This window comes from Antechinus flavipes, chromosome 4, assembly GCF_016432865.1.
Source record: "Antechinus flavipes isolate AdamAnt ecotype Samford, QLD, Australia chromosome 4, AdamAnt_v2, whole genome shotgun sequence".
Classification (NCBI taxonomy): domain Eukaryota; kingdom Metazoa; phylum Chordata; class Mammalia; order Dasyuromorphia; family Dasyuridae; genus Antechinus; species Antechinus flavipes.
In genome coordinates this window covers 287,220,918-287,243,095 of record NC_067401.1, presented here as the reverse complement: position 1 = coordinate 287,243,095, position 22,178 = coordinate 287,220,918, and the positions used below count along the sequence as shown (strand labels likewise).

Below are 22,178 nucleotides of genomic sequence, written 5' to 3'. Positions count from 1 at the left end.
GGGTCAACTGGACTACCTTAGACAAGTTAGGATTTTTAATTCACTTTGCTTATTATTCATATTTCCATAGGTTTCATTACTTCCATTCTCAGATTTTATTTCTTAATGAGCTACTACTGCTGTTCTTCCTGGCTGTTGCTATTCTCTATAGAATATACTTTGTTGATTATGAATAGTCAGTTTTCTCTATGCCCCCTCTTTTTTCAGTTCAGCATCCTTTTTTATTAGATTAAAATTCCAGACCATTATATTTTTTATCAACTCTTATTAAGTGTTCTCCACTTCTGGCCATATTCCTGTATTTTCTGTGATTCAGCTGTGATTCAGAAATTCTAATTCTGTTCTCTGACACCAGCTGATCATTTTTCAAATTTGCCTTTTGTTCCAAATTTCCTACTTTTAATCAGCAAAAGAGTTGAAAATACCATCTTTATCCATAGTGGGTCTGCAATTTCTTACTCACAATTTAATAACCTTTAGCAATGCTTTCTCATTTCCTTCCAGCAACATTTTATATCGCACAGCAGTCACCTGAAGGAGCTATGAGGTTTTAAGAGGCTTTGTAGGTTCTTTGTCACAACGCAGATAAATTACTCAGAAAGAAAGTATATTTCTCTTTCAGACACCTTGTTGAAAGATCATTGCTTTGGTATGCTTCATCGAAGAATCACCAACCATTAAACTTACCAAATGATGTTTTTGGTGGCAGTACATATGTTTCTTATCATTATCTTTTGATGGGCAAACAGTTGATTTCCAGAGTCCAGCTTCTTTTCTTCCCTTCCTCATCTTTGTTATGTTCTTCTACTTCCAAACTCCTGAAATAGGTTTTTCCCTTCCACCTGCTTCATTAGATCTTTTTTCTTTATTTTTTTTTAATTCTTAAAACCTTTTTCTGTCTTTTTTTTTCAAACAATATTGCATTTTCCTTAAAAACCTGTATAATAATACATAGGCACTTGGATGATAAGTGGATAGAACATTAGGCTTAGCGTCAAGAAGATCTGAATTCAAATATGACTAAATATATTTATTAGTGATGTGATCATGGGCAAGACACATAACTTGTATCCTCCTGTAAATTGAAGATAATAAAAGCCCTTACATCCCGGGATTGTTGTGAGAATGAAATGAATTATTATTTATAAAGTACTTAGCAAAATGCCTGGCACTTAATAAATTGCTTGTTCCCTTCTCCTTCCTTGAGCCTTTTCATTCCGCTCTTCAAAAAACCAGCCTGTTGTCTTTGGTTATGGCAGACAAACTTTATACAGCCTAAGCACATCACTGAAAAAAAAATTGCCTTGCCTTCCCTACTTCCTGGAAATGAGATCCTCAGTTTTTAGTCATTTTTGTTGAAATCTTTCATGATCAATTCCCATGGCAAGCTTTGATTGCCAACCAGTTATTAACCATGCCTCTTTATTTCAGTAGGGGTTTATGAAGGAATCTTTTTTTTTTTTCTTGTGAAAGTCTTTCTGCCTGTTTTTATAAGAGGAGGTGAGCTTGCTCATTTGATTGGCCCAACATGAACAGCAGCCAAACATGACTTACATATACAATGATTTGCTTTTTCAGCAGGTAGAAATATCTCTGGCTCAAAAATATCTAGATTTAAATTCTACCTTTAATGTGAACTACTTATGTGACTTGGGACAAATCTATAGAATTGGGGGCTAGACTGACTAGCTTCTGAGGTGTCTTTGAACCCTAGTTTTATGATCCTGTGAAAAGGTCTCTAGTTGAAAGCAATCATCTGCTCTTTTGTATTTCATTCTATTTTGTTGGTATCCTTGATATATTTTATGCCATTTTTAAACACAAGAATCATCACTTAATACTGTTCACTTATACCAACCATTCACCTCTTCCTCAGCAATATCAGCAAATAGTATAATGACCTAGATATGATTATTTTTGTATTTTATTTCCTTTATTAAATATTCCTCCATATGTTTTAATCTACTTTGGACAGAGTTTTACACTTTTGCTTTATACCCTACCTTTTGGATCACTTGAAATTTTCACTCACTGCCATATAACATTCTTGAGAAAATATTGAGTAGTTGTGATTTTTTGACAGGAAATATCTTGAGATCATAGCAAATATTATGCAGTTTCATCTCAATGTTCTTCTAATCCATTCCAAACCAAGTTTACTGACTATCTACAATGCCTTTCCAAGAAAGAACGGTAGATTTAAGTATATGTCTTAATCATTGCATAGGGAAGTCCCATTCTAATACCTGATCATAGTACTATTGCTTCCCAACAGTCATTGGTCAGTGACTGTCTAATTTGCTACACGTTGTTCCCCAAGGCTCATGCGATCTTATGTTTAACCTGCTACTTTACCTACTGGACTCTAAATCCTGGGTCCACTGGGGCCTTTCCATGGACCATGAAGCTGAAGCTTCCACTTTGTTCCCTAGTTAGGTCAGCCTCCCGATTGTTGGTAATGTTTTGCCTTTTCTATTTGTATTGCCAGTGCATGGAACATAGTCCACATTTAATAAATTTTTTTCCCTAATTCCTATCCCCCTTCTACCTTTCCAGTTTTATACCTTACTCCCTACCATATACTCTTTGAACCAGTGATTGTGACCTTATGTTTCATAAACAAAAACTCTATCACTTATGGATAGGCTAGATGGCAAAGTAGATAGAGCACTGGATTGGGGATCCAGGAGGACTCATCTTCCCAAGTTTAAATGCAGCTTTAGCTGTGTGATCCTGAGAAAGTCCTTTAACCCTATTTCCCTTAGTTTCCTCCTCTGTAAAATGAGCTAGAGAAGAAAATGGCAAACCACTCCAGTATCTTTGCCAAGAAAACCCCAAATGGGGTTACTAAGAGTTATATATAAATAAAATAGTCAAACAACAACATTCTATCTCTCAGCTCTCATGTTTTACCTGACTGTCCCCTATGCCTAGAATACTCTTCCTCCTGTGCTCTGACTTTTGAGCTATCTGGCTTCCTTTAATTTCCAACTAAACTGCCATCTTTTACAGGAGACCCTTCCTAATCCTTCTTAACTTCTTCCCTCCGTGAATTATTTCCTGTTTATCCTGTATGTAACTTACTTTGTATGTTGTCTCCCCTATTAGACTGTAAGCTCCTTGAGGATAGAAACAGTCTTTTGCCACCTTTTGTATCCCCAGCACTTCACACAGTATCTGAAACATAGTAGGTATTTAATAAATACTGATTGATTGAATCACAGTCCATTCCATTTGGATGGATTTTAATATCCTAGTCACCTTCCAATCAGTGTATCATTGTTGTTATTAATTTAAAGAAAGATTTATGCTATGTTGATACTCAGAAGGTTATCAGAGAGATTTTAGGGAAAATATTTTATTTAGAAAAATATTAATTAAATGTAAACTATTTTAAAAACAAATAAAATCAGTGATAAGATGTTTTTTAAAAGCCTATCAAGTAAAAGAAGTAGAATATTGCTACTCAAAGTTTAATGAAAATGTATGTATACAACTTAAATTTTATTTTGTGACCAACAGGATGAATTATTCCGGATTCTTTCATCTTATAAAATGATTGCACCTAGATATAGATGGCACAGAAGCAGATGGGGGAGAGCTTGTCCAGTTGCCTTAAAAGAAGGCAACATTGTAATGGGATTGTCAGATTTGAGTGTCAGGTAAGCAACATTAGTAATATTTTTGGAATGACATTTTTAATCTTGTTATTATATTTTACTTTGTGAAATATCTTTTTTTAGTTTTCTAGGTAAAATGTACTGTCTTTCTTCTGAAGAGGCATTCAGTGCATTTTTGAGGAACCCACGTCCCTACCTTCTTCCACCTATGCCACTCCCACCATGTAAAGTTTTTTTATATGGACCAAAATCCTCAGGAAAAACAACTCTATGTCATTTAATTGCAAATAAATATAAAGGACAGGTATGTATAAATACATACATTCATGTGTATATGTGTCTATACATAATTGGTCACAATATAGAATTGTATATTTAGACTTTTAAATTCTACATTCTTAATTGAATACAGTGTCTGGTGCATGAGGCATTTAATAACTACTTGGTGATTGATTTATTCCTTCTAACTAATCTTCTGAATTTTCTTATTTCTGTTAAAAGTACCACCTAGCTTTCCAGTGACCCAGTTTTACAGCTTTGGGTTAATTAAATGGGTGCTTCATGTTTAATCTATATCAGATTGCTTGCTGTCTTGGGGAAAAGAAGAGAAAGAAAAATTTGGAATACAAAGTTTTGCAAAGGAGAATGTTGAAAACTATCTTTGCAAGTATTTGGAAAAATAAAATACTATTAAAAGGAAAAAAATTAAATTGGTATTTAATTTCCCTTGACTGTTTATCTCTTATATATTGCCTATCCAATTAGGACCCACATCCTATCATTCCTGTCTCTATAACTTTTTTTTCTAATCTGTGACCTTCTTACTCCTCACATAGCCACCAGTGTAATTCAGGCCCTCATGACCTCTCAGCTAAATTATTCAAGTAACCTGGTAATTGGTCCCCAACTCAAATCCTGTTCTTTCCACAGTATCCTCTACCCAGATGTAGAAATTATTTTTCTAAAACATACATACATCCAGCCATGTCACTGACCTTCCCAAATAGAACATTTTCAGTTTGGCTTTTAAAGTCCTCCACAAATTAGCATTAAGTTTCCCTTCTAACTTTACAATAGGTTATTCTCTTTGTCTGATCTAGACAAAATGACTTTCTTGCTTTTCTTCACATACAACACTCCGTCTCTTTTATCTCTCCAATTTTGTTCTGCCTGACCTCAATAAACCCCTTTTTAAGCATCACTTTCTAGTATGAACAGATTATGTGAATTGATGCTAAGTGAGGTGACTAAAACCAAGAGATCATTGTACACAATTACAACAAGATTATGTGATGATCAGTTCTGATAGACATGGCTCTTTTTCAACAATGAGATGATTTAGACTCATTCCAATAGACTTTTGATGGAGAGAGCCATCTGCATCCCAAAAGAGGCCTGTGGGGACTGAATGTGGATCACAACATAGTATTTTCACCTTTTTGTTGTTGTTTGCTTGCTTTTTATTTTCTTTCTCATTTTTTCCTTTTTGATCTGATTTTTCTTGTGCAGCATGATAAATATAGAAATATGTTTAGAATAATTGCATATTTAACATATATTGGATTGTTTTTTATCTAGAGAAGGGGGTGGGGGAAGGAAGGGAGAAATTTTTCTAACACAAGATTTTGCAAAGGTGAATGTTGAAAACTATCTTTGCATATATTTTGAAAATAAAAAGCTATTATTTACCAAAAAAGAATCACTTTCTATATGTCTTTCCTAAGTTTTCATAGCTACTAAAACCCTTCTTCCAACATATTTGCCTTGTATTTTTTAATTTATATATTAGAAGTAGGTAGGTAACTCTCTGGATAGAGAAATGGATCTAGAATCAAGAAGATTCAAATTCAATTCCAGCCTTAGACACTTACTGTGTGATCTTGACAAGTCATTAATCTCAGTTCCTCAACTTTAGTAATCTCTGCCTCAGTTTCCTCAATTGCAAAATGGGGGTGAAAATAGCACTGACTTCACAGACTTATTATGAATTATCAGATGAGATATTTATAAAGCATTTAGCACAGTGCCTGGGACATAGTAGGTACTTAACACTTATTCCCTTCTCTTATTCAAGTTCTGACCCATAAGTACTGCTTGTGTAATCTTATTGCCTTAAGCAACTCTCTAACTCAATTAAGGAGAATTTATAGTCTTAAGCAATTTTACAGTTATCTCATTTAATCATAACTTGGGTCCTGACAATTATAAACCAATTACTTCCATAACTTTTATCAAAAATGCTATACTGCACAAGAACTTTGTGTAAGGAGAAAAGATTCCTACTCTAAAGAGGTATTAATCAGCTTTAGATCAACTCACATATACTATATGATAACATAGGTAATGTTAAATTTGTTTTATTGTACTTCTTTTCTTAAATATTCCCTCCAGGTTTTAGACTATAACAAAATTATGGAACCACATATTGAAGAAGCGAAAAAAATATACCTAAACAAAGCTAAAATTGAGGCAACAGAAACAGCTATTAAATCTGTGATAGACAAGCTGCAAGTAGAAAGAATGATTAAGAAAAATCGTATGTACATGTTTTTAAATTTAGAAAAATTTGGTCCTATTCTGCTTTAAGCTAGATAAAGAAAATAACTGTGATCTCTAAATAGGAATAAGATGTAAATTTGGCTCTGTCAACAAAATAGAAAAGTCAGAAAGGGTTCTTTACTAAGATATTTACTAAAGTTTCAACAGATCTTTAACTAGGATTCTTTTCCTTTAAATGAGTCTTTGTACAGCAAAACTATTATAGTGGGAGAGCTCAACCTTGCATTCTCAGAATTAGATAAATCAAACCACAAAATAAATAAGAAAGAAGTCAAAGAGGTAAATAGAATACTAGAAAAGTTAGATATGATAGATCTCTGGAGAAAACTAAATGGAGACAGAAAGGAGTACACTTTGTTTTAAATGAGTTTTTGTGAGTTGGAGAAACTAGTCGAGAAACATGTGTATAGGTATGTTGTAAGTTTGTTATCACACAACAAAAACCAAGAAAAACAACTCATGGTTACTTCCAAAAGTATAAATGAACAAATAAGTTTTTTCCTTTTTTTATTTTACATGCTTAACTTATCATGAGCCCTGGTTAGATGGTATTAGAATCATTAATTTTAGATTCATTTTTATTAAATAGTAAACCAGTTCAGTTAACAAACATTATCAGGCAAACGCACTAGGGAAGAATATAGAGATAAAGCCTGACCAACTACCTAGAATCTAGTGGAATGATGATGAAGCATAATACCCATATCTTCTGACAGGATACAAAATGAGATATGCATTTTTTGGATTATGGCCAATGAAGGAATTAAGTTTTACTTGACTATGAATATTTGTTTACAGGAGTTTTGCTTTTCTTTTCTTTTTTCCAATTAGGAAGAAAGAAAATAGCTTTTGTTAATTGAAAAAATTAATTTAAGAAAGACACAAAGCCAAAGAGCTAACAATGATTGTAAGCAAAAAGTTTTCTTTATTCCATTGGAGGATGGAAAGTATAGAGGGTGAGCACAAAGGACTGTTGTTATACCAACCTTAGGGTACAATTGGGAAGTAAAAAGAAAGGGGTGGTCTTGGCATAGGGATCTTGTCCAAATATACTTGCATAATTATGTTTATGATTGATTTAATTTGTACAAATATTTTTCTTAGGCTAATAAAATTTGTTGTTTCTTTGCTTGCTTGTTGTAATGAAGGAGATATTGTAGGACAAACTGGCCTGGAATTTTAATTTGTTTTATATATATATATATATACATATATATATATATATATTTATACGTATATATATATATATATATATATATATACACATACACACAAACACACACACACACCATGGCTCAGTCTTGAAGTGATATGCAACATTATAGCATGTAGGCTGCAATAATTTATTCTAGTTTATTTCTTTATGTTTAACCAAAATTAGACATGAATGTTTTACTCTGACATTCAGAGAAATAGGAGACAGAAAGAGTTGGGTCATGAAGCAAAGATTAGGGATTAGAAAGAGCAAATATAATTAGTTACATCATTTCATATTTAAAACTCTCTTTTTTTCTTTTTCACAAAACAGTTTTGATCTGGTTGCCTGACTGGCTGGTTGTTCTCTGAGTGGAATAGTCTGGATTTATTCTTTCTAGTGGAATGATGCTGGACAAATCTCTTTTCATTTCACCTTAGAGAACCTATGTTCAGATTTATATGACCTAAGGTGGAATGTCCTAAGCTTTAGTTAACTTTACTGCCTCCCTATATTTGACAATTGTGTCATTCTGTTTTAGAGTATCTAAAAGAATTTAGCTATTCATTTTTCTCATGCTTTTTTTTTTAAGTCCGCTTTTCCCTAGCTAATTCAGGTTGAAAATCCAGGGATATGAATGTCTACCTCATGGGCTCAATCTTACCACTGATTGGCTCAGAAACTCTGATCTGCTCTGTTTCCAACATGGGCCAATTGATTCCTCCATGTATAATCCAGTTGTCTTTCCTCCGGTCACAGAAGCTAAGCATATTGATTGTGGATTTAGTGCAGACACCAATTGATTTCATGCACTGAAGTTCAGATTAATGAGTTTAAAGGATCCACCAGCTTCAGCTTCCTTGATAGCTACAATTATAGATATAGATCATCATGACTGGGTTTTTTTTCCTGGTAGAAACTGGAGTATCAGTGTAACATATTCTGGTTTTGCTATTTTGTATGTATATATTGGGAGGACTTTCTGTTTGTTTTTACTTTTAAAATGGAAGTATCTTTTGCTGACAAAACTTATTATTGACTTTTAGAGTTAAAGGATGTAAAAGAAGACACTGAGATATCTGATGACTCAAAACTAGAAGAAAAAGACTCATTCAAAAAAGCTGGGGAGGAAGAATCCCCTGATGAAAAAAGTTCAGAAGATAAAACCTCAGAAGAAAAAAACATAGATGAGCAAAAAGCAGAACAAAAGCAAGATGAAAGCAGTGAAAGAGAGGGTAAAGAAACATACTATTAATTTTTTTGAATGTCTATTAATCTATATGTGTAGGGACAAACTGCCTTTATTTTTTATATTTTAATTGATTATTTTTAATATTCTTTTCATTTTAAATTTTGAGTTCCAAATATGATAATATCAATTACACATGTGAAATCATACAAAACATATTTCCATGTTAGCCATATTTTTAAAAAGCAAGAAAAGTAAAATGTGAACATTATATTTCATTTTACAGGAAGTTAAATTTTCATTGAATCTTTCAGTTCTCTCTCTGGAGATGGATAGAATTTTTTTTCTTCATGAGTCTTTTGGAATGTCTGGGATCACTGCATTGCTCAGATCACCCAAGTCTTTCATAGTTAATCATCATAATAGTATTGCTGTTACTGTATACAATGATTTCCTAATTCTTCTCATTTCCCTTTGCATCAGTTCATAAAGATCTTGTCCTTTTTTTTTTTCCCTGAAAGTGGCCCTTCCTCATTTCTTATATCACAATAATACTCCATTACAATTATAAGCCACAACTTGTTCATTTGTTGATAATCCCCTTAATTTCCAATTGTTTGCCACCATAAAAAATATTGCTATAAATATTTTTATACATATAGATCCTTTTCCTTTTTATTTAATCTCTTTAGGATCCAGACCCAATAGTTGTATTGCTGGGTCAAAGAGTATGCATAGTTTTATAGCCCTTTGGGCTTTGATCCAGATTATTTGAGAATGATTGGACTAGTTCACTTCTCTACTCATGAAAGTACCTATTTTCCTCTCATTTACTCCAGCATTTATCATTTTTGAAGTATGAAGTGGCAATTTGCCTTTCTCTAGTCAATAGTAAGTTAGTTCATTTTTTGTATGATTAAAGATAGCTTTGATTTCGTCTTCTGACAATTGACTGTTACTATCATTTGAACATTTATCAATTGAGGAATGACTCTTGTGTGGGATGCAGAAGGCCCTTACCCAAAATGACTACTCAGAGATTAGTCAAAGTAGAAAACAGAAAGGTTGTTTATTAAACCTCCGGAGGATGCAAAGACATATCCCATCTCACAGCCGTCTCTCTGTGACTACCCTTTCCAACCAGTTCCTTCTTTTTCCCACTGATTTCTTCTTAAAATAATTTGCTCCTATTAATCAATCCTTCTTAAATCACCTTCATTCTCCTGTCCTATCTGTCTCTCTCTCCTCTCAATGCCTACTTGCTCAAACCTTCTCCAACATACTTTAAACACTCCCATACCAATTACCCTTCTGACTAGATGCTCCATTTAAACTATTAATTGCTTTTTCAAATCAATCTCTCTTGTCCCTTGTCTTTAAATCACCTTTTTTTAAACTTTAAAATTCAAGATTCACAATTAACTTTAAACCAAATTTCATAAAACTTATAATATAGATTACAAATTACCCAATACTTCTAGAAAGCAACATACCATTTAAGTAGGGAGATACAAACACGACCTCCCCTAATGTGAGCTACTGGCATTTTGTTTAATAACCTATATTTTAATTTGAAGTCCAACCAAATAATAAAGCCAAAAAAAAAAGTTTTTCTCTTCAGTTGTAAATGCCACAATATTCAGACAATTCTTAAATTTTTATACTCAGAATAAATCTAACATGTGCAAGGCAACAGTAAAATTATTTCCCCCAATTTCAAAATTATTATATCTCTTTAAAATATAGTATGTTCCCAAAACTATTAATCAAATGTTGCAAACAAACAATTACCAAGTTTAGCCTTCTTAAACTTTCTGTTCTCTAATTCCATGAAAGCAAACTTGCTAATAATGATTTTTCTCTCTTCTCCTGGGATAATTTTTTTTTTCTTTTTTGAAGTATACCTAGTTTTTCAGGTCCAATAAGTCAGAGAGCCTCTGTGTTCAGCTATTTGCCTCTCTTACTCTATTTTTATTCCTCCCTTCCAATATCTGCAATTTCTTATTTCCAATCTTAAGTTTCCAATCTTAACACACATACCAATTAAAGTTATTTTAAAATTAACCAGTACTTTAGTTTGTGAAATTTCCTAAAATCTACCTAGATATTCCATTCAAACTTCTTTTCTTTAGTAAGCCAGGAAAGAGTTAAGCACCAATCCTTGCTTTACCTTGAGATTTTTTTTTCCTTTGGCATGATTCCACAAGCCTGAGTTCTGATAACAGGCTTCTTGCTTACAGGAGTGATAGCACACTGCTCTTCTATTTTCTCAAAACTTTCCAAACTTTCAATCTGTTTTTATTTTTCCCCTTCTTGCACTATTCTAATCTTGAGAAGCCCAAAATTAGCTCCCAAATTACCTTACCATGATCTAAGACCAATACATTCTGAGCCACTTTGAAAGAATTACTGCTCTGAATGAATTGAAATTCCAACAATTCAGCCTGATATTTTTCTAAGACTGTAACACAGAGGCTGAATTCTTATCTCTACAAGCTTACTAACTTTTAACACAGAACACAGAACAAAACAGACATACACACACACAGACATATGCAGAACTCTTATTTTCACCTTGTATATACAGATTTAAGTCTGATGTACCCAAATAGTCCTGGGAACATCCTCCCAGTTTTCTTCCCTTTTATATCTGGGAAGTTCATCCCAGTCTTGAATTCCTTAGGGGAATTCAAGACTGGGATGAACTTCCCAAACTCTTGGACTGCCTCTATCTCATTTTACCACCTTGGACCTAATCCAGGTGTAGGTGGAAACCCTTTTTTACCCTCATGCCCCACAGCCACCCGAGAGCTTCCTCAGGAAAAGCAGTCCCAACACAAAAACAAATTTAGGAGGGCCACTCCCTCAGGGTCTCCCTTGATCCAGCCAATAGACCCCCAGACTCCCGAGAGCTTTACCTAAGTTTACGCATGTAAATTTCTTTCAGACTTCAATGCTGGCCATCAGTATTCTACTTCATTCAATCTTCAATTCTGCTTTCCACTGAGTACCTCTGACTCAGATTGTTGTCTAAGGGAGGGAGGCTGCTTACTCAGAGCCAGAGAACATGGAGGAAAATACTCCATGGGCGCTGTCCCTGTCTGGGGTGTACACAGCCCTCTCCCCCAAAAACCCCATCCCGGAGAGCCCCCAGCTGTGAGGGATGTAGAAGACCCTTACCCAAAATGAGTACTCAGAGATCACTCGAAGTAGAAAGCAGAAAGGTTGTTTATTCCTTTGGAGGATGAGCCATCCCATCACAAGATAAGGGAAAGAGAAAGCTCATGGTAGGAGGGCTAAAGAAGTAGTAAAGACACACAGCTTTTATAAAAGAGATTACATCACAAATAGGAGAGCATTGAGAAGGAGGGGTAGACAGCTAATTGGTTGTTGCTGTCTGGGGAGAGTGGAATGGAGGGTTTCCTGTTTCCCTGAAATCAACTGATTTCTAGGAAACAGAAAATCAGGCCTTCAGGCTTCAGATAATTAAGCAAACAGTGGTCAAGCTAATAGACTAAATATTGATAAATGTCAAATACTGATAAATGTTATCAGCTCAGGTTAAGTAAGTATGTTTATAGCTAGCCAAGGCTGAAGTAAATATGGATCTGCACATATTATACAGGTCATAGGGGAAACACAGAAATAATGAAAATAAAATACAGAAAGAATTCACATATTCCTGTAAGTTCTTCACTTTATCTCTCTATTCCACACACTCTTCTTTTTTCTAAATTTGACCTAGGTTTATACTCAGTATATAGATTTTTAAAACAAGGACTTTATCAGATAAACTTGCTGTAAAAAATTTTGATACTAGTTCATTGTCTATGGTATCTTTTAGCATAATGTCGTTTCCCTAATTATCTGACTTTGTTACTTCAGCTAAAGCAAAGATTCTGCTCCAGCCCTTTGTTTTAATTCTGTTTTAATTAATCTATCTGTTTCAGATGTCTTATAAACAACTTATTGTTGGAGTTTGTTTTCTAATTCATTCTGCTCTCTATTTCAGCTTTACAAGTGAGGTCACCCCATTTACATTCACAGTTATGATTACTTTGTATTTCTCTCCATCCCCATTTTTTCCTGTTTATTCTCTCTCTTTTTCTGTAATATTCCTCCTCAAAACTCTGTTTTGCTTCTGACCACTGCTCCCTTAATCCATCCTTCCTTTTGTCATTTTCCTCAACTTCTCTTATCTCCTTCCTCTCCTATTTCCCTGTTGGGTAATATTTTTATATTCAATTGTGTATATGTATATATTTATGTGTGTGTGTATTTATGTGTGTATGTATTTTTCCCTCTTTGGATCAATTTTGATATGAGATTCAAGCAATGCTTGCCACATTCCCTCATTTTTCCCTCCATTATAACATTTTCCTGCATAGTTCTTTTATTTGAGAAAATTTTCTCCATTCTCTCTCTTCTTTTAACCTTTTTCTACTGTATCCCTCTTTTTTATGCCTTCTTTTTTTTATTTTTTGGAAATCATCCCAACATATTTGACTAGTGCTGGCTTTTTCTGACTACCCCTGTCCTATGGGCACTCATACTCTGGTACAAATAAATGTCAAATAATTTTAATGTTATCTTCATTTGTAATTTGATTGCATATTTTTAAGGTCTCTAAAGATGTTGAAATTTTCTCTATGCTGTGAACTAATAATTTTAATGTTACTTGGAAATGTATTATGTTTACAGTCTTCCCCAGGTTAATCAGAGAAAATATCAAAGTTTTGATGTTTCTTAATTATCATTCAATATACATGGCATAGCAGGATGAGTGTTTAAATCCTGGTTTTGAGCTTATATTGATATGTAGTGTGAGATGTTGCTCCACACCTGGGTTTCTTCCAGGTTACTTTCCAGTATTCTCAACAGATTTGACAAAATCTGTTACTTCTGCTCCTACACTAATAGCTGGAATCTTGTGGTTTATCAAACACTAGGCTACGATTAATTGCACTAGGACAATGTTCCACTGATCAGCCTATTTCTTATCTGGGATGAATTTTTTAATGATTATGGCTTTGTAGTATAGCTTGAAATATGGTATTGCTATTTGCTATTCCTTCTCATTTTTTCATTAATTTTCTTGATATTCTTGACCTTTTGTTCCTACAAATGAATTTTTATATTATTTTTTTCTAGTTCTATCAAGTAATTCTTTGGTAGTTTGATAGCTGTGGTACTGAATAAATAAATTCATTTAGGTAGTACTGTCATTTTTATTACATTGAGTGAATCTATGCAGGAACAATTAATATTTCTCTAGGTACTTAGATCTGTCTATTTATGTGAAGAATATTTTGTAATTTTTGTTCATATAGTTCCTGTATGCATCTCGGCAGGTAGACTCCTAATTATTTCATATTTTCTCTGATTATTTTAAATGAAATTTCTCTTTGTAGCTCTTCCTGCTGGATTTTGTTTGTACTATACAGAAAAGCTGATATTTTGTATGGGTCCTATATAGAAATGCTGCTGATATGTGAATTAGTTTTGTTTAGTTGATTCTCTAGGGTTCTCCAAGTAATCCATCATATTATCTACAAAAAAAAAAAAAAAAGATAGTTTTATTTCCACATTGTCTGTGCTCATTCCTTCATTTTCTTTTTCTTATCTTATTGAAATAGCTGACATTTTAGTCCAAAACTGAATAGTAATAGCAATAAGGGATATTCTTGCTTTGTCCCTGATTTTATTGAAAAGAATTCTAGCATATCACCATTACAAATAATGTTTTCTCTAGGTTTAGGTCAATACTACTTATCATTTTAAAGAAAGTTCCACTTAATGTTAATCTTTCTAGACTTTTTAATAAGAATGGGTGTTGTATTTTGTCAAAAAAAATTTCTGCATTTATTGGAATAATTACATGATTTTCATTGTTTTTGGTTGTTAATGTGGTCATAATATGATTATAATATCTCTTCTTCTTAGAGTCTGTCTTAGAAATTATGATTTTGCATAGTGTCCTGAAAGTCAGTTGAGAGACAATCAGATCAGACTGAAAGAGATACACTTTCACTGTTGAACTGGAGAAAGCAGGGCAGCTAGGTGGCACAATGGATAGGGCACCAGCCCTGAAGTCTGGAGGACCTGAATTCAAATTTGACCTCAGACACTTAATACCTCCTAGCTGTGTGACCTTGGGCAAGTCACTTAACCTCAATTGCCTCAACAACAACAACAACTACTACTACTACTACAAAAATTGGAGAAAGCATGAAAACCAAACAATGTTTTTCAACCACTATATCTCAATGTAAAAATATCTCCAAAAAAAAAAGTTGAAAAAATCTATCAGCCAATAAACATTTAGGAAGTGTCTTCTACATACTGAGATCTATGGTAAACACTGGGAATTTACAGAAAAGTAGAAAACAATGGGGGAGACAATATGTAAACAACTAGGTATGAACAAGCTACAGACAGTATAAATGGGATATAATCAGCAGAGGGAAGGTACAAGAATTAAGGGGGATTGGGAAAGGCTTTTGTTTTCCACCATAAAATGGCCAAGGGGTGACTTAGGAGGGAGAACACTAAGTCAAAGATCCACCTGCTCAAGATTCACATTAGGACAGCCAGATAACTCAGGACACTTTTTTTTTCTTAGGCTGGAACAGTTTCTCTACTTCCTTCACAGAACTAAACTATTGCCAGATTATCAGACCACTTATTCTAAGGTCTTCAAAACTGCACAGGATGCACAAATTCCTTATTCTGACCTGTATCTCTCAAGAGATTTAATTTGTATTTTATTGCTCCCCTTGTTCTCCAACTTTGACCATTACATTTCTAAAAAACACTTCTAGGAATACATGAATCAAGATATCAAGAATAGAAGAAAATTATATAAGAAAGGGATTGTACTCACCTATAATTGTGGGTTAAATTTTTAATAATTTTTTTTGTTCCACATACCCCCAAATATAGTAGTAATAGTAGTTGTTTGTCCTTTCTTCTTAAAGAGAATCAAGACATCAAGGAGGTGATAGATGACATGAAAATAAATTAGATTTAAGTAAGGGAAGGACTGTGCAAAGTCATGACCTGTCTTGGTCCAATAGCAAGATGTAGATCAGGACCAGTGGAGATAGCCTTGGATGCAGTGGGAGAACTTGGCCTTTTTAAGCTAAGGTCTTTAATAGGTCTCAGTTTGACTGAGACAACACACAATCAATCATTAAGGATTGATAAGAAATGAGGCAGATTGACTTCTTTTACCTAATCCAAAAAACATCTTTCTGGAAGCAGAAGACTCTCAGGGTTTCTGGCTAAAACAGAAACAATTGTTACTCTGGGTAACTGAGTCAATACTCTGAGTCAGTCAGCACCAAAACAATGAATACTTGGTTTGGCCTGGGACATTTTGTTGGCCAATCAGCAAGAGCCAGGGTGATTTGGATTTAAGACAGTCCTTAAGAAAGAAATCTAACAAAACCAAGATATCTTGGGAGGTTTCAGTGACTCAGAATAAAAAAATTTATATTCCTTTGAGCAGAGCACCTGCAGGTAAGAATATGAAGTCCTATGTGCACAGAAAGAAGGGAAAGAAAAAAAAAAGAAAGAAAAGGGGAGGGAAGGAAGGGAAGGCCGGAGGGAGGGAGAGAGGAAGGAAGGAAGGAAGGAAGGAAGGAAGGAAGGAAAGGAGGGAGGGAGTGAGGGAGGAAGGAAGGAAGGAAGGAAGAAGGGGAGGAAATGAAAGGAAAAACTGTATTGCTCAACTGACCATTTGTAGTTACATCCCCAGTGGGGCAGCTCTATTCATAGAAGTTGTTGTTTGTCCTTCATTGCGAAAGAGGACCACTGCTTCAAGGAGGTGATGCCTTGGATGATGCAGGTGACTTGGATTTAAGTGAGGGAGGCTGGGCAAAGGTCACCTGCCTCACTTTCCCCTCCAGAGCCATCTGGGTCCAGTGGCAAGATACAGATCAAGACAACTGAAGATGGTCCTCAGAAGCATAGAATAGCTACTAACTAATGTGAGGGGGAAAGCATTAAATATAGTATCAGAAGAATTGAACTATGAATCCTGATTTTATTTTTACTATATTTGTGGCTTTGGATCCTAGATTCCTCATATGTAAAATGAAAGAAAGAGTTGGACTAGATCTTCTGACTTCAACCCCCCCATTTGTTATTTAATTTTAACATTAATTTATTTTTATTTTTTATTCTCCCCCTCCCTCTTTCTCATCTCTCCCCACCCACTGAGAAAGCAAGAAATATGAAATCATTTATAGATGTGCAATTATGCAGAACACATTTCTATATTCTGATGGTAAATTCTTACAACTTTATAATCATATATATATATATATATGTTATTATATCTCAAGCTCATTCAGAAGCCCAGGATTTTTATTGGACTATTGAACAAACCCTAGCATTTTAAGCAAATATATCCTGAGTCCACCATTCATGAAAAGATTAAGTGAATTTGATGTTTCTATATCTTTTAAAAAATTAACATCTTATTATACTATTTTTATGTGTTACTTTATACTTATTATACATACTTATAATATTACTTATTATAGTTACTTCATCTGGTAGTTTCAAAGAAGCACGTGAATTTGTGGATGACAGTGGCTTCAAAACAGAACCGGAAAGAGCAGCAGTTCAAGATATTAAAGATGGTAAATTGATATTTTTGGTATTTTTATTTCTTTAGATTTAAACAAAACAATTCTTCATAGAATTAGAGATAGGGGAGGGAGAACTGAAATGTGTTTTTAAAAAGTATTATTCATATGTAATTTAAGAGGGAGGGAAGGAGGAAAGGAGGTGATAAATATTTATTAAGCACCTACTATGTACCAAGCACTATGCTAAATGTTTTACTAATAATTATCTCATTTGATCTTCACAACAATCCTTTGAGGTAGAGATGCTATTAGAATTCCCATTTTACAATTCAGGAAACTGAAGCAAACTTGCCTACAACTAGATTGTGAAGGGAGGGAAATGGGACCACAGCAGCGATGATGACTGAGAGAACAGAAAGGGTCAGAATAGATAAAAGGAACTGATTTAGCAGGTGAGAAAGGAGGATAGGAGCCTGTGATCAAATAGAAGAATTTCAGAGTTAGAGATCATGAAGGAAAAATAGTTATGGATGATGGTGAGATGAAGGGTGTGACCACTATCACATCCTATGTGTGGGACTGGTGGAATGAAAATGGAAATCATAGCAATTGAGATCAGTGAACTTGATAGCAAAGGTGTTTGAGAAGATGAAGTATGAAGGCAAAGTTGAGATGGAAAAAAAAAAAAGACTTTGAAACCATTTCTTGAGAAAGAAAGTCGAATGGAAGTTGTTGAGTGATAACAGCAAGGATAATTACCCTTCATCAGCAATTTGATCTTAGTGATATTCCTTCCCACTTTTTTCCTTACTCTCTCTGGCCCCACGTTATGGAGATGTGAAGGCAGTCCCCAAAGTGATGATTCTTTTGAGGATTGGGTATTTGATGACCTGTTTTTATTGCCAGATTGACCATTTATCTAACTGAAATGGTCATTCAGTGATAGTGATATTTAATGAACTTTTTTAAAAATCATACTTCATATTTTAAAGAAGCGGAATCTTCAGACATAGTGGTAACTGAAGACCATCCAGATGTCCAGGAAATGGTTGAAGAAGCCTTGCTGCTTGCCAATGAAGTTTCAATTGAACTTCATTATGACCAACAAGCTGATATTTTGGACCAACTCTATAAAAATGTAAGTACTATAGATCATACATTTTAACAGACATAACAGTATAATATTTATAATTATAACAATAATATAGTAATAATAAAAACGAGAGCTAACATTTGTAGAATGTTTATCGTGTGCTAGGTACTGTACTAAATGCTTTACAAATATCTCATTTGATGAGATGATTCAGGCCAGTTTCAATGGTCTTGTGATGGAGAGAGCCATCTGTACCCAGAGAAAGGACAGTGGGAACTGGGTGTGGATCACAACATAGTATTTTCACCCTTTTTGTTGTTGTTTGCTTGCATTTTATTTTCTTTCCCATTTTTTTCTTTTTTGGTCTGATTTTTCTTGTGCAGCAAGATATTTGTGGAAATACATGTAGAAGAATTGCACATGTTTAACATAAATTAGATTACTTGCTGAATAGGGAAGGGGGTAGGGGAAAAAGAGGGAAAAAAATTGGAACACAAGATTTTGCAAGTGTGAATATTGAAAACTATCTTTGCAAATATTTTGAAAATAAAAAACTTGAATAAAAATACAAATACCTCATTTGATCCCTATTTTACAGATGAAATTAAGGCAGATAGAGGTTATTAAGTGACTTTTTTAGGGTCTCAGAGCTGCTAAGTGTCTGAGACTGGATTTGAAGTCAAATCATCCTGACTCCAGCTCTGACACTTTATTCACTGAAATAATTAGCTGCTTCCAGAATACATTTAAAATATTTTTATAAAATATGAATCTAAAGTATGTCTTCAGTTTGACTCAGTTAAAAGTTGATTGCTTTATAATCTAGAAAGATAAATCAATGGGAGTTAATCATCATAGTATTTTACAGAGAACAACCATAGATCAGAATATCTTAGCTATCAAATTATGTAATAGAAATTTAATAACTTAAATTATTTGCCTTTTCAATACTTAACATGATTGAGTCTAACTGGCAGTGAGAGAGAGAGACAAAGAGAGACAAAGACAGATACAGAGAAAGACTGACTTTGTTCCATTAAACTGGATCAAGGATGCTTAAACCATTTTGATGTCATGACTACTTTGGGCAGTCTGGTGAAGCCCTATGGTCCTCTACTCAGAATAATGTTTTTAAATGCATAAGATAAATTACACAGGAAATCAGTTATATTGAAATTCAGTTACCAAAATGTAAAAAATGAAAGAAAAAAAGGGAAGGGGAAAAAAGGGAAGGAAGAAAAAAAAGAATAGAGAAGACTTCATAAATCCCAGGTTAAGAACCTGTGACCTAGGTTGAGTAACCTGGGCATAAAAGGTTTCACTGGCACACGTAAACCAGTCCCTTTTTGTAATTTTGATGTGCTTAATTTCAGTTGTTTAGAGACCAATTCCAGACATTGCAAACAATAAGCCCAACAAAACTGACCAATTCATATTGCAATTCAACACCAACACCTTCCCACAGCCTATCTTTAAAGAGTAGTAACATCAGATATTGGTCTTCCTTAGTCACTGAGAATTAGCTTTCAAAAATTATCCTCTTAACACCTATAACCAATCAAAATAGGTAGCTTTTGTGGCAGGTAAATTAGGAGAGGCCTTGCTAAGAATCTGCAGGATGAGGGGAGCTTCTTATTGAGAATTATCAGAAGTTTAAGGTAGAATTCCTGGCCAAGAAACAAGAGATTGTGCCAAACACTTTATAAGTATTTCATCTCATGTATACAACGTATTATTCATTATCCAACTTTCCAGGGAGCCCAGGCAATATAATTACCTTTATTGAATCTTAAAGGCTTCTCCTGGATATTACCCTTATTCTAAAAATCTTCAACTTTTTCCAGTCAAACCCCTTTTTTCCCAAGAAATTTTTATGTAAACCCCAAGTATATAGACATATAAAAGCATTTACTGATAATAAATCATAATTTTACATTCAGTTACAAGACCCACTTTAGGACTGCAAACTACAGTTTGAGAAATTGAGCCATAAACAAACAAGTCTCCCTAAAGAGAATAAGTTGTTATTATTTAAAATTATCCAATGGTAACCAGTAACAGCCCTTCCTAATAGATAAAAAAAGACCTCAAAATTAATAATGTGCAGTTCACATTAGTATAATATATACATCAGTATATGTCTGTTGTATTTCATCTGGACCCTATATCCCTGCGGGATTTCTCTAATTATGATAGGACAATTGGTGAAGTAGGCAGGAAGATTCATCTTTATGAGTTCAAATGTAGCCTCATTAGCTAGCTAATTAGCTCACAGTGACCCTGTAATCCTGAATAAGTCACTTAAATCTGTTTGCCTCAGTTTCCTTATCTGTAAAATGAATTGGAGGAAGAAATGGGAAATCACTCCAATATCTTTACTCAAAAAAAAAAAGTCTCAAATGGGGACATGAAGAGTCAGACATGACTGAACAACAATAAAAATATGAAACATTAGGACTAACAACTCTTTCAGGGCAAAGAAGACCAAAATGACATCACTGTTAGTCAGTTATGACTGATGAGATCAATATGAGCTCAGAATATTCTACCAAGCACAGTCCATGTGAACATTTGGGGTAGATTCTTTCAATTTGCACATTTCACATTTCTTTTGAGCTACTTCAATTTTGCATTTTCTGATGAGGGCATGCCATGCTGGACAGTTCTGTGCCAGCATCTCCCATGTCACACAATCACTTCCAAGGTTCTCGAGAGACCTTGAGCGTGTCCCTGTATTGCTTTTTCTGGGCAGAGTGCTTGCCCTATGTGAGTTCTTTATAAAATACTTTTAGGGCAGCCTATGTTCAGTGCAGGGACTCTTATCTTTAAATAAATGTGAAGTCTAAGATTTATATTTTTCACATTGTTTATGAATGAATGAATGCATGCATGAAATAAATCATTGTTCCTAGCTAACTATCCCATTATTCTACACACAGTAGATGTTTAAGGGTTATATTGAAATGAATTGAAATCTGAGTACTGAAATTTCCATGAAAGTTATCTTGTCAAATGGTGGATAACTATAATAAATCTATTTGAATTATTTAAAATGTTTGTTGGCTCATTAAATAAATTAATTAAGGTATGGGAATTTAAGATAAATCTTTAACTATAAGGCTAAAAATCTGTTAGCTTGTACTCTCTTGAGAAATCTGGTGTCATCCACAGCGCTATGTTAGGAGAAGCTAACTTGTAGCATTCTAAGGTTATATTCAGTTTAACCAAGTAAGCATTTATTAAGTACATAGTATGTGCGGATATAAAGACAAATTAAATATAGTCTCTGCCCGCTAAAGGGTAGCATGGATAATGAAGCACTATCTATATTAAACATATATGCACCAAGTGGGGTAGCATCTAAATTCTTAAAAGAGAAACTAAGAGAGCTGCAAGAAGAAATAGACAGTAAAACTATAATAGTGGGAGATCTTAACCTTGCACTCTCAGAATTAGATAAATCAAACCACAAAATAAATAAGAAAGAAGTCAAAGAGGTAAATAGAATACTAGAAAAGTTAGATATGATAGATCTCTGGAGAAAATGTAATGGAGACAGAAAGGAATACACTTTCTTTTCAGCAGTTCATGGAACCTATACAAAAATTGACCATATATTAGGACATAAAAACCTCAAACTCAAATGTAGTAAGGCAGAAATAGTAAATGCATCCTTTTCAGACCACGATGCAATGAAAATTACATTCAACAAAAAAGCAGGGGGAAGTAGACCAAAAAATAATTGGAAACTAAATAATCTCATACTAAAGAATGATTGGGTGAAACAGCAAATCATAGACATAATTAATAACTTCACCCAAGAAAACGATAATAATGAGACATCATACCAAAATGTATGGGATGCAGCCAAAGCGGTAATAAGGAGAAATTTCATATCTCTAGAGGCCTATTTGTATAAAATAGA

The 22,178-nt window shown here is 34.0% G+C and overlaps 1 protein-coding gene across 1 annotated transcript in view; it reads left to right on the top strand.

Moving 5' to 3' along the window:
* Positions 1-22,178, top strand: part of AK9 (adenylate kinase 9) — a 129,695-nt gene that overhangs the window by 32,203 nt on the left and 75,314 nt on the right. Inside the window, exons 12-17 of the mRNA XM_051996726.1 lie at positions 3,523-3,662; positions 3,744-3,924; positions 6,012-6,156; positions 8,421-8,609; positions 17,113-17,211; positions 18,153-18,298. Of these exons, the coding sequence (XP_051852686.1) occupies positions 3,523-3,662; positions 3,744-3,924; positions 6,012-6,156; positions 8,421-8,609; positions 17,113-17,211; positions 18,153-18,298 (900 nt within the window). The remainder of the gene's footprint in view (positions 1-3,522; positions 3,663-3,743; positions 3,925-6,011; positions 6,157-8,420; positions 8,610-17,112; positions 17,212-18,152; positions 18,299-22,178) is intronic.